The sequence below is a fragment of the Eubalaena glacialis genome, chromosome 6 (assembly GCF_028564815.1).
Source record: "Eubalaena glacialis isolate mEubGla1 chromosome 6, mEubGla1.1.hap2.+ XY, whole genome shotgun sequence".
Classification (NCBI taxonomy): domain Eukaryota; kingdom Metazoa; phylum Chordata; class Mammalia; order Artiodactyla; family Balaenidae; genus Eubalaena; species Eubalaena glacialis.
Window position 1 is genome coordinate 127854486 of NC_083721.1, and position 13532 is coordinate 127868017.

The 13532-nt window shown below is 43.9% G+C and overlaps 1 protein-coding gene across 1 annotated transcript in view; it reads right to left on the reverse strand.

Annotated features, from left to right (window-relative positions):
* CLSTN2 (calsyntenin 2) overlaps positions 1 to 13532 on the reverse strand; it is a 660240-nt gene that overhangs the window by 26638 nt on the left and 620070 nt on the right. Inside the window, exon 9 of the mRNA XM_061194598.1 lies at positions 12164 to 12326. Within this exon, the coding sequence (XP_061050581.1) occupies positions 12164 to 12326 (163 nt within the window). The remainder of the gene's footprint in view (positions 1 to 12163; positions 12327 to 13532) is intronic.

Below are 13532 nucleotides of genomic sequence, written 5' to 3' on the forward strand. Positions count from 1 at the left end.
TTTAGTTTTTGAAGGAACCTCCATACTGTTCTCTATAGTGGCTGTATCAATTTACATTCCCACCAACAATCCAAGAGGGTTCCCTTTTCTCCACACCCTCTCCAGCATTGATTGTTTGTAGAGTTTTTGATGATGGCCATTCTGACTGGTGTGAGGTGATACCTCCTTATAGTTTCTATTTGCATTTCTCTAATGATTAGTGATGTTGAGCATCCTTTCATGTGTTTGTTGGCAATCTGTATATATTCTTTGGAGAAATGTCTATTTAGGTCTTCCGCCCATTTTTAGATTGGGTTTTTTTTTTTTTTTCATATTGTGCTGCATGAGCTGCTTGTATATTTTGGAGATTAATCCTTTGTTAGTTGCTTCGTTTGCAAATATTTTCTCCCATTCTGAGAAATTGTCTTTTTGTCTTGTTTATGTCTTGTTTATGCTTTCCTTTGCATGCAAAAAGCTTTTAAGTTTCATTAGGTCCCATTTGTTTATTTTTGTTTTAATTTCCATTTGTCTAGGAGGTGGGTCAAAAAGTGTCTTGCTGTGATTTATGTCATAGACTCTTCTGCCTATGTTTTCCTCTAAGAGTTTTATAGTATCTGGCTTTCCATTTAGGTCTTTAATCCATTTTGAGTTTATTTTTGTGTATGGTGTTAGGGAGTGTTCTAATTTCATTCTTTTACATGTGGCTGTCCAGTTTTCCCAGTACCACTTATTGAAGAGGCTGTCTTTTCTCCATTGTATATCCTTGCCTCCTTTTTCAAAGATAAGGTGACCATATGTGCCTGGGTTTATCTCTGGGCTTTCTATCCTGTTCCATTGATCTATATTTCTGCTTTTGTGCCAGGACTATACTGTCTTGATTACTGTAGCTTTGTAGTATAGTCTGAAGTTAGGGAGCCTGATTCCTCCAGTAGGTACTTATTCTATAGTTACAGAGGAAGCTTGGGCTTACAGGAGAAAGTAGCCAAGGGCACATGAGCAGGAATTGGTGAAATGTGGGCTCTAGAGAGTGAGTACATCCATCTGTGCTCAGGACCAGCTGGGCATCCTAGTGGTACTGGGCAGCCCAGTCTAGAATGTGGTTGGGAGAGAGCCGCTGTGGTTTGCCATCCAGGCCCCCTCAACTGCTCACTCAGCAGCTCCATCCTTAACGATCACACTCTGTGACTCTCCTGGATGCCAAGACATCTTCCTACACAGTATTTTTGTTCAGCAAAACATCCATATTTCCTATTTTTGACTCAAGAATCCCAGATCTGTGATGCACTCTATTTATTAGTGATGCGGCTCCAGGAAAGTAATTCTATTAGCATTTTGCAATAGGAGGCCAGCAAAAATTGGAAATATATTTGCACTCAGAGGTGGTTGTGATGTAGGATTTTAAAAAAATAATGGATACATTGAAAAATCGCTTTCTATTTAATATCTAGGGTGTCTGCACACACCACATGGCTCCTCTGCTAACATTTAGACATATACATGCTCGTGAATTATTTTAAGAAAAGAAAATAACCTGATTTCTAATACAAAGAACCTTTTCTAAATATTTGCAAACACAATTTTGGATTCCTGAGGTTAGATCTGCACACATTTTTAAAGTGTTTTCTGTTTGCCTAGTCTTCTGTTTGATTCAGTTGATTATAAGATGGAACCGTGTTCCCTAGGAGCTCACATTTAGTTGGGAGAATAGACACTGGAAAAGTAATATAAAAATATGAGTAAATTTCCAGTACAGCAGATGTTCTAAGGCAGTGCATGATTAATTTCCAAACACGTGATTTAGACAATGTGTCCAACAGATCAGAGGGGAAAAAAAATAACATCCATGGTTTAGTATTAGGTCCCTAAAACATGGCAAATTCTTTCATATACTATTTTATTTAATGCTTAAGTGGCAGGATAGTACTTTTGAGATCATAGCCTCTCTTCTTCTTTATTTTTTTCTGAAGCCACAGTTTTTAATAAAAGAATTCCAAAATCAAACCTGGCCTTCTGGGCCATTATGAAGAAATATTCATCAAGTGAATAAGAATATGCCTTTCTTCTTCTGATTTCTCCCATCTTACCCTCCACTTAAACGCACTCCTGCCTTGTGATTGCCGCAGGGAGGGTTGTGACAGGAGAAGAGCAGATGGGGCTTGAAGCTGAATCTCTTCCTCATTTTCATTTGCAGAATCCTAAACCTTTAGGAGGGTGGGGAAGATGTGGGTATCTTCAACATCTGGGGAAAAATAGAGGAAGAAAATCTGCCTTCCCCCAGTCTAGGAAATGATATCCCAGACTGGTGGGTGGCAGGGAAGGGGTGGGGGGATAAGATGAAAGAGATGCAGAGTGAGGGCACCTGAGGCCCACCACCTGGGCTGAGCCCTGGAAAGGGTGTGTGATATTGGGAGGGAATGCCAGCCTGGCACATCTGGACAGATGGACCATGGATGGTTTCACAGAGAGCATGAGAAGCAGCAGAGGTATTTCTTTGCCCCTAAGTAAGGCAAGGGAATACAGAGGGCACTGATGGCCCTAAAGGACCATTAATGACTGAAGACTAAAGAGATGGGCACTATTTCAGTGGATACCTGCATGGAAAGATGACTGGAGGCCCCTTGACACCCTAGTGCCTTATACAATACAGCCCCCTGAAATCAGCTGGCACCCTAAGGAAATGGGAGAATTCCAAATTTGTCAAGGTTAAATCTCCTCCACTCAGATAGAAGAGGGGCTTGAAATGAAACTAAGACGGATGTGGAAAAACTACTTTTTTTGTGTGAATCCAGATTCTTACTTGCTAAACGTACAACTCCTTTTACAGATGATGTTTCAAAGCTAGGTAACTGGCCTAATGCCCTACGGGCAGAAGTTAGTGAAATTCTGATTCAAACTCAGGTCTTGCTTGCTCCCAAGCCTTTGACCTGCACGCCATACAATACATATGGCCGGGAGGGTTCAAGCAACATTTCTTGGAGGATGTCATAATTGGGGTGCTTCAGAAAGATGGGGACAGGTTGGGACTGACACAAGGCTGGGGGAGAATGTCCAATTACACTGGGTTCTGTAGACACTGAATGATTTCAGCAGCAACTCCCAATGATTTGTGTCAAGTTTGCTGGGAAACACAGTTGTCCTGAAAAATAATAGTATTTAGCAAGTGTGATTTAACGTCGCCTGTCTTATTCTGAGTCAGAGTTTGCATTGGGAATGAATTCCCCCTCAGCTTTCTTTCCACTGAGAGGTGAGCCCATCAACTGTTCACGTAGCTTCAGAATCAGTCATGTTCACCTTCCTCTGAGTAAAAGATCTGTGTCGTGTGAAAGTACTAAGTCTCTACGTAGCTTTAGAATCAGTCATGTTCACCTTCCTCTGAGTAAAAGATCTGTGTCGTGTGAACGTACTAAGTCTCTTCCCCTTGCAAAGTGTATGTGGATGCTGCTGGTCTTTTTTTTTCTTTCCCTGCTGTTATTCCCACAGCTATTTAGTCTGAGAAACCCATGGAAAGTAGTGGGGGCCACGTTCCCTCTTGCTTGAGTTGGAGGCTGCTCTGTGCATGGTTTGTTGATGGGGACACTCCTCAATGAACACAATTTCATGGATGGTTGCATATCAATTTTGAGCAATGCAAATGGTGAGACCATCTGAAATCTTGCTTTCTCTCATTTCCTCATTTCAGTGATGGAGACACACACGGAACGCAAAGACTAAGTGAAGTGTGTAATAGACCCCCATAAGCTGTGGCTTTTAAAACTGTCCGCGCAACCCCGGGGGTTGAACTGTATTTGCAGGGACTTGTGGACAGGGACACTCTGCCATCAGGACTGGCCATGACACATTCTCAGCAGGCTTTCTTGATCCTTTGGTTTTTATGTCTCCTTCCCTCCAGCCTTTCCAGCAAACATTTACATGGCATGTTCTAAGTGAGTGAAACATACGACTTATGGGATGACCACAAAAGTCATTACTCTGGGGTTGGGGACCTAAGTTGATGGAGTTAGAAGGGCCCTCATGTATCACCCAGGATGGCCCCTCCACTCTCCAGGACCACAGAGGCAAGACACAGTCCTCAAAGACTCAGAGCAGATAAGCAGCAGTAGTAAGGGTCTGGAATTCTCTTCTGATTCCAAACTCAACCCTCCCATTAAACCATAATGCCCGATGGGCCAGTGGTTATCTTTAGCCTCAGCTTGATTTTGTCTGATCTGTGGGAAAAATGCCCAGGGAGTTTGGGTAAATGGTTTGACCCCAGATTCCAGAATCCTCTGGTCTTCCTTACTTGGCTGTGAAACACCATCTGACTTTACATGTCCCTAGAAGCAGAGGTGGTGTAGCAGCATAATTAAGGGTGAGGGCTCTGGGTGGCACAGACCTGGGTGCAAATCCAGGCTCTAGGTGACCTTTCCCAAGGTCCTTATGTTCTCTGAGTCTTAGTTTCCTCATCTGCAAAATGGGGATGATAAGCACACCCACACCATAGGGTTGTTAAACAGAAGACAAGCCAGAGCTGAGCACAGTGCAGGAACTCAAAATTGGCCACTAGTTCTGGTGACAGGAAGAACCAAGGGACTCTGAAATGAGATGATGTCACATGAGTTTTCTGTCTCTTTCTTCAGTGGCCTTCTCTTGTTTTTTTCTCCCCACTCTGGTGTGCCTCTCAGAGAAGTTAAAATGACACTGTTTTTACTCTAAGACCCTTGTCAAATTTTCTAATTAATATAACTTTCAGAATAAGATTCAACGTTAAAAATGTAACTCAGTTATACTGTGTTTCCACACATGAATGCCTGAATTTTAAAGCTGATTTCATCTGTGTTGTCTTTAAACCAATATACCCTCATGTCAAATGAACTCCAGGTCCTAGAATCATCTTTTCTTGGTTTTTTAATACAGACAATGCAAAGAGACACCCTGTTAGTCATCCCTGTGTGTCAGACCATGAACCATATGCCTTTGCCAAAACAAACTCAAAAATGGGGTATAATTCAATAAACATTAATTATTGACCTTCTCCAGGACATGAAGTAGGAGGAAAGAGAAGGGGAGGAGAATCTGTGAGAGCAGATAGTCCTTACTGTCTGCAAACTCATGCCCTAGTAGCGGGTGGAGATCTGCATTAATAACTCCAATGAGATGTTTCCCAAACAGTGCTCCAAGAACACTATTCCACAAAGAGTGAGTTCCATAGTGGAATACGATTGAGAAACATAGGTTAAGTAATGTCAAACTGATTGGTTTCTTGGTGGGATTTTGAGAGCTTTGAATAAGCAAATGTGCATTGTGACTGTTCAATGTGGTGCTGTGGGGATGGTTTATGCAGTTTCCCAAACTGGACCTTGGCCTCCTTGAGGAACCTGTGGGACCAAGCTTCATGAACCCCTCGGGAAATGCCACTTGCATGTAAAGCAGACTGTGCTAGCACGTGCCTCTTTCTCCCAGCAGCAGAGACCCCCAGGGATGCAGAATAATTTCAACACAGACTTTATTAAGATAATTTGCATTAAATTAGACCAAGCTTATTAAGTGACGGCATGTATTCCAAGTCTCTGCGCTACTTTTAGTGTCTGGCAAAAAAAAAAAAAAAAAAAAAAAAAGACCTGAAAATGTACAGCAGATCTCAGGTCCACATGTGGCTCTAATTCCTCTTTGTCTGAGGAACAGATGCTATTGATTACTGCAACCCTCAGGGTTATTTCTGCCTTTTTATTCCTTTTTTGGCCATTCCTATTCTTTGCCTTGGCTCCTCCCCAAAGCCACAATGCGAGTTCTGTATCTGTCCCTTAACAGGTTCTAATTTTTAGAACCATCGCCTTCTTTATCTCCCACTGCTTTATTTGTTAAGTAGGGGGTAGGACTCAGCCAGACCAGGAGCTAGGGTAGAAAGCCCTCCTCATCCAAGACCAGAGGGTTGCCACTGTCAGGAACAGGCAAAGCTAGACACTCTAGGAAGGTCAAGGTCCAGAGCACTGGAGGAGAGGCCCCAGCAGAGGCAGGGATGAGGTGGTCTCTGGGGACAGAGCCACAATCAGAGAAGTCTGTGATGAGCTCCCCCAAGAGTAGATGAGGCTCAGGCAGAGGGCAGGGTGGTACTTACTGGGGTGCATGTCTAGAACTATGTTTCTTCAAACATGTTCAGCCATTTCATTAACAGAACTCTTGCCCTGATATCATACAAAATGGATAAAACAGAGCTGCTCTGGTTGTCGTGTTGGGGGAGAGGTGCCCTGGGGTGTCACCTGCTGAGGCATCTCTCTGAAACCCCGGGGACTCCCTAAGGCCGTGGTCTGGCACATCAGCAGCCTTCCCGATTCACCCTCACGACAGCTGAGTTACAGGCCCTGGTTGGTTGGGCCCAGTGTAGAGGTCCAGGAACAAAGCAGATGTGATTATACAGTTTTTTACCATACATGGGTAGAACTTGAATTTTTGCTGTTAAAAATGGATGAGTAGGGACTCTAAGGAAAAGGACAAATTAATTCGTCTTTTAAACAATCTTCTCCAATGGCGTGACCCAGAGAGAGACAGGGACCTGGTATTTGTCCAAAGGCAGCCATTTCTCAGTCAGTACAGACTGATCTCGGCCAGGAGAGAGGGTCTGATTCCACCCCCAGAACACTGACAAGGAGCACAGAGGTGATGGTCAGGTGGCATGCAGCGGCCACACAGAGGAAGGAGGACTTTTTTGCAAGGCGAGGTCCATCCTGACTTCAAAAGCCCTTCTCAAGAATTAAAATAGGCTGCCTGCTCTAGGCCGTACTGGCAACATTTCTTAAGGGTAAATGAAGTCTCAATGTTTTTTTTCTAATTACTGGAAAAAATACCAATGAAAATAAAGTTCCACCAATTACTTTGGCTTTCCAATTCACGAACAGGGCACAGTAGGCTAATTGGGGCTGCAGGACACCGCCCAACCTCAGTGCTGGAGCCAGTTCCCGGGAGCAAGCAGCTGCTAGCACATTATTTTCTATCCTCATTGTTAAACCCCGACTGGAAATTTCACAAATGGGAACCAGTTCCCTTGCCAACCTCAAAAGTACTTGAAAAACTCCCCACGATTACAGACCCAAAGGGGTTCGTTCACACAGCGGGCTTATAGCGTGTATATAAGTGGACTTTGGAAGGTTTAGAAACATGCAGAGATAAAGGCTGCATTATAGGCCATCAATTTCACAGTGCCATGTCCTATTGAAAGACCTTTTGATGTCTCCTTCCAAGACAAAAACATGGCTCCAGGGAGCATGTAAATATTCATGAGAAACCAAGCTCCTAACAAGGCAAGATGGCGTCCTATGGTCTGGCCTCAACTCCTTATCTCAGCCTCCTCTCAGCTCATTCCGGTCCATGCACGTTCCAGTGATAGGGCACCCTGGGCATGCTGACGTCAAGCTTCTCTGCCATGCTATATGGTGTTGCCGTCTTTATCTTCCTAGCGAACTCTTTCTCATCCAATAAAGCCCAATTTTAAAGATTTTAAAGGATTTTTCTCCTATGCTGAAAATTCACCAATAGATTATCATTCCCTTCAGAGAAGATACTCAGATCTTCTCCATGCCCAGAAGCCTGGATGATCAGGTTCTCTCCTATACCATCAGCCCCATCTTCCAGCACTTGTCTTCTGACTGACTCTTCTCCAGCCTCAGTGACCTTTTTTCTCACCTGGACCTGGATGGACCTGGGAGGGCAGGGTCTGTGTGTGAGCATTAGTCCTGGGGAAGGGGAGAAGGTCAGTGCATGCAGGGAGCCACGGGGAAGATGGAATCACAGAGGCCAGAGTGTACCAAGGTCTTGCAGACAATCTGCCATATTGGGTTTAGGTGCAAGGAGCAGAGAAGGAGGTGGAGGAGGCGACCAGCAGATGTTTTCAAATTTACACATTCATTCAACTGAAACATGCCAAGCACACTCCATGGACCCATCACCTAATCCTTGTAATAAGGAGTAGGTATTACTCTAGATAAAAAAAAAAAAAAAATAGATGAGAAAGTAGGAGGTCAAGGAAGTTAGGGATTCTGCTGGGTCCACACAGCAAGTAAGTGGCAGGGCTGGAATTTGACTCAAACTCAAATTTTTTTATGACTCCTAAGCCTAAACTCTTTTTTCTTGTTCTGTAGAGGGTCAGTTGAAGGAGTATACAGCAAGAGATTAGCAAAGAGAATACAGAGTTTCTGTGGCGTTTTGATTCCAGAGTTGTCAGATATCTCAGAAGGTAAAGGGTTTATAGCATTTGTATCAATACACATCAGTTCCTGCATTTTCCCAGACACATAATCACATCAACAAGATGACCAATCAGCAACAGTGGCAGCAAGCCACAGTGGAAGGAGAACAGGCTTTGAAGAGTTGAGGTTGGGCAAATCTGACGGGGTGACCTTGGGTAAGCTACCTCACCTCTCAGACCCTCAGTTTCTTTATCCACAAGTGGGGACTTGCTAGTGCTTTCTCACAGGACTGTAAACATCCATGTACATAAAGGGCCTCCTTGCAACAGTGGCTTTTAAAGTTTCCTCCAGGAAATGACATAAGGCACTTCCACTCACATTTAATTGGCCAAAGCAAGTCACATGGCCACACTTTACTCCAAGGAAGAGTGGTCCTAGCATCTATCTGGGAAGAGGACAGAAATACTCAAACACCCTAGTAACCGTTCTTTCTCCCACATTCTTTTAAAGCATTTAAAAAAATCTTTATTTATTTATTTTGGCTGCATTGGGTCTTCATTGCTGCGTGCGGGCTTTCTCTAGTTGCAGTGAGCGAGGGCTACTCTTTGTTGTGATGTGTGGGCTTCTCATTGCAGTGGCTTCTCTTGTTGTAGAGCACAGGCTCTAGGCATGTGGGCTTCAGTAGTTGTGGCACACGGGCTCTGGAGCCCAGGCTCAGTAGTTGTGGTGCACAGGCTTAGTTGCTCCGTGGCATGTGTGATCTTCCTGGACTAGGGCTTGAACCCATGTCCCTTGTTTTGGCAGGTGGATTCTTAACCACTACACCACCAGGGGAGTCCCTCTCACACATTCTTTTAAAATGAACGTATACTTTGGTTTGAAAAGCATTTTTGTGGTATAGCTTTTAAATAAATTGTCATCAGGTATAATATTAGAGCTTCTATTTATGGAGTGACAATGTCATCTTCAGATGTGGCCTAGGTGGATATGGAGGAAGGAATCAACTCCCAGACAATGGAGTCGAGGATCACAAAGAACATGTCCCACCCTAGGGCAGGGGCCCTTACAGCATCTGCCCAGAGGGATTTCAGAATTGCTGTGGACCAAAGACTGCTGTGTTTCTCTAACTATTCCTCTTACTTAGTGGAAATGTTTTTTGGTTATTCTGCTTCATTCCACTCTTGTATAGTGTGTGTGTGTGTGCACGCGTGTTTGTGTGCGTGTGCGCATATGGAGGGGGTGATGGCTGTGGTGGTAGCAAATACTTCTTCTTGTTAGTGTATAGGTCTCCAGATCGAGTGGAGCCACATCTGGGCCAGATATAGAGCCTCCTATGCATCTCAACCCAATGAAAAGATCATCAGGAATCACTCAGAGAACCTGTACATTGAGCTTGGAGCCAGTAACAGGTGGGACTTAGAGGTTGTCTCATTTAGAGAAGGGTGGTTGTATTTTTAATGTGGGAAGGGCAGTCAAACGAATATCGCTGACTAAGTGGACAGACCATAGTGTTCATCAGTGTCGTTCATACAATATTTCCAGTTTTTCTTCCAGACATATTGTAGATTTCACTTCCAGGCTTTGTTGGAGCTAGGTGTGGCCATATGACTTGCTTTGGCCAATAAAGTGTGAGTAAAAATGATTGGTGTCACTTGTAGGCAGAAGCTTTAAGGGCTTGTGCACCATCCATCATGCTTTCTTTTTCTTCTTTCTCAGCGTGCAGCAGTGTGGCTGCTCTGTCTGCTTGGGAAAAGCAGAGAGGAACCCCCATTTTTCTGCAGTGAATATGAAGTGAGAATTATTTTAAGTAACTGAGAACTGGGGCTTGATTGTCACTGCAGCACAACTTAGCCTATTCTAACTGATCCAAAGAGATCATCTTAATTCTTTATAAAATCACTTTATTTTGGTGGGGCTGGTCTACCCAGTTGGCATGTAACTGGGAAAAAGTGGTTTCATCTGGCCTTGTTAGAGTTGGGGGCAGGTTTCCATTGCAGGCTGGGGTGACAGGGATCCAGATGTGGTCCCTGAGGGCCTCTAGGGAAGAGTAGTGGTAAGGTTCATAGTGAGGACATGACTGGGGCCCCCTTATCTTATGGGCAGCATCCAAGCTATGTTCCAAAATATCCATGGGCTGACTGGTGGTGTCCAGCTGGGGCAGTGAGCCACACAAGAGGGCCATCGCTCTAGCACAGCTGTGTTCAGTGACTAATGATTCCTGTGCAACCTCTGAATCAGTGCCTTGCTATACTAATTAGTTTCATGGACTCTTGCCAGATGACACAGTCTTCCTTTCCTGTTATCCTGGGGAATTCTGCAATACTGAGGAAGCTCCTATCACGTTCTACTGAAATGTTTGAGAGGCTTTCTACTATCATGTGATGTACGTCAGACTTCAAGTAGGTGACTTCTGCTCAAAAACACACTCTCTCACTCAGGCATAAAAAAGAATGAAATAATGCCATTTGCAGCAACATGGATGGACCTAGAGATTATCACACTAAGTGAAGTAAGCCAGACAGAAAGACAAATATCATATGATTCATTTATACGTGGAATCTAAAAAGAAAAGATACAAATGAACTTATATACAAAACAGAAATATACTCACAGACATAGAAAACAGACTTATGGTTACCAAAGGGGAAAGTGGGGAGAGGGATAAATTAGGAGGTTGGGATTAACATATACACACTACTATATGTAAAATAGATAAACAACAAGGACCTACTGTATAGCACAGGAAACTATACTCAGTAGTTTGTAATAACCTATAAGGGAAAAGAATCTGAAAAAGAATATATATATACATATGTATATATATATATACATATATATCTCTGAATCACTTTGCTGTACACCTGAAACTAACCCAACATTGTAAATCAACTATACTCCAATTAAAAAAAATATACTCTCTTCTGTTGCCTCATTCCTGCTTTGTTTCCTTCCCGGATTTTGTGTCTCTAGTGCTCCCAGGGCTGCACCATTTGTCCTTCTTGTCATCTTCTCTTGCATGGGGCTGCCCAGAACTCACTCTTAGTCCCAATGCAGAGGGGCCTATGTCTCCCGTAGAGGGAGCCAGCCCTCTGAAGGCTTACTCTTATACCATAACCCACATTTCCCCTAAGCCCCCATGGCGAATGGTCAAGGTCACAGATCTTAGTAAGTTTCAAAGAATCCATCAACACGAGTTCGAGTCATCTCAAAGTGCTAATCTGCTTATTTGGGGAGCATTTTACTTCCCCTCTGCTCTCCCATTGGTACTTCAAAACACCCCAGCTGCTAAGGGAGCAAAAACAAAGATGCCAACAAATCTGAGTGGGGAATAGAAAGGCTACCTGCATGCTCAAAGTGCTGGTTTTCCTGCTTCCAAAGAGATTAGCCTGGGTGCAGGGACTGGAGGAGAGGCAGCAACAGAGGAAATGAAGAGGGAGCAGAGACCTTCAAGCGAGAAGGCAACAAGGAGCCTCCATCCCTGGGGAGCAGGGAAGGGGCTCAGAGCTTAGCAGAACGTGAGAGTGGCCTCTCATGGCCTTGAACCTATGGACAATCCACCCACCCCCTCTGTCCCACATATTTGTGGGTTCCCGGAATAGAGGGTTGGGGTCTTGGACAGTTTGATTGGGAATAAAGAGAGATCCTTGGCTCCTGACCTGTGTAGCAATCATCAGAGCCAACTGGCAATTTTGTTAGAAGATTACACATTCAGCCTTCTTCCTACACAGCCCCAGTTTGAAACCGGATAAGGTTCCAGAACAATAAAAGGCATTAGCAACTCAGAGGCAACCTAAAATTGCTCATGTTGACCTAAAATCAAAATATGGTCTCAAGCCAAGTGCTTTATTATTATACAAGCTTAGTGCCTGGATTCATCCCTATTTTTATAAGTCCTGTTTTATTAGTAAGGGATAGAAAATTTTCCTGACTGATTCTCATACCACTTGCTTTGCCCTTTTCTCTGTCAGTACCTTTCATGGACTGTACACAGATGGGCCAGGAAGAAGGTCTGGACTTAGGGTTACCTTGCCAACAAGCGCCGACCGTAAGTTGCATGGCTATGTGAGATGGATGAATGGGCCAATCGTTGGTCACCAGGTATGGTTCATATGTTGCTCCATCCATGTATAAGGTAACCACAGGAAACTCCACATTGATGACATAGTAATGCCATTCTTTGTCACAAATCTAGTGGAAAGAAAGAGAAGCAACACTTAAAATTGAATATGCAGTGAAACATCAAACAGACTGTTATTCTAATTATGAAAGAGGGAGAAGAGACCTTTAGATCAACAATGTTTATTGCAAAGAACTCAATGAACATAATGGTTGATATGCACTGAGGTTATAGAAACTCAAATCGAACGTGATGGGGCAAACCATGGAGTAGAGGAACACCTGAGAAGCTAATCATCAGGCAAATATTTGGCTATGGGCAGATTATCTTGGTCACATAATTACCAGCTCTCTAGGCTGGCAAGTTCTTGGTGGACAGGTGGAGGTGTCCGCTTAAATTTGCTCTGTATGAAATTTTCCTTAGTTCTTCAATAGAGAAAGAGTAAAATTGAAATTGTTTTTCTAAGCTCCGGGATGGATGGAGCTATAAAAAGAAAGATGCTAGATTGGAAGTAGAAATGAAGAAGAAGATAGAGAAGGGGCAGAGGAAGGGAAAGAGAAAGAAGAAACTAGGAGAGGAAAAAATGTGGAGTTAGAAAGGATCAAGGAGAAAGCAATGACCATGGGAAGAGGAAGAAGAATGAGTTTCAGAAAAATAGGAACCCCCCCCCCCAATTGCTTTGTCTCTAGATTAAGGCTTGTCTGAGGAGTTATTGTAGTCTCACCCTCCCTTCAACCCAAGCAAAATAAATTCTGAGACAGACAGTCTTCCCGAGAGGACTCAGTGTTATCCTTCCTTAGAGTCCCTGGGGAGCTAGAGAAGAACAAGTGAGTCCTCCTGGCTGGACTCAGTGCACAGCACTCTTGCACTCATGTCCCCTCACAACTTTTGCACCTATGATTTCTGGCCTTAGGCCTGGGAATGAAAACCTAACCTTAATGGGTGGGTAGAGACATTGGGGGCCAGGATAAAGTCACAATTCCTGACCTCAAGATACTCAACTCCCACAACATGATACAAAATAGAAACTAATATGGCACGTCTTGGGAAAAGAGATAGGAAGCATAAAAGGTGACAAGGCTGGGGACGGGAGCCCCCTCCCTCCGATCCCCTAAGCAAGTGTCTTGGAAGTCGCATTAGGCTCTCTCTCCTCCCCACTCCCTCTCCCTCAAATCCCTCTGTACCCTGTGGAGTCCACCTCGGAAGGGTCTCTCATCTGCGTCCTCTTGCCTCCATTGCCCCTGCCGTCTGTGGCAGCGGAGACAGATGAGTTCTGC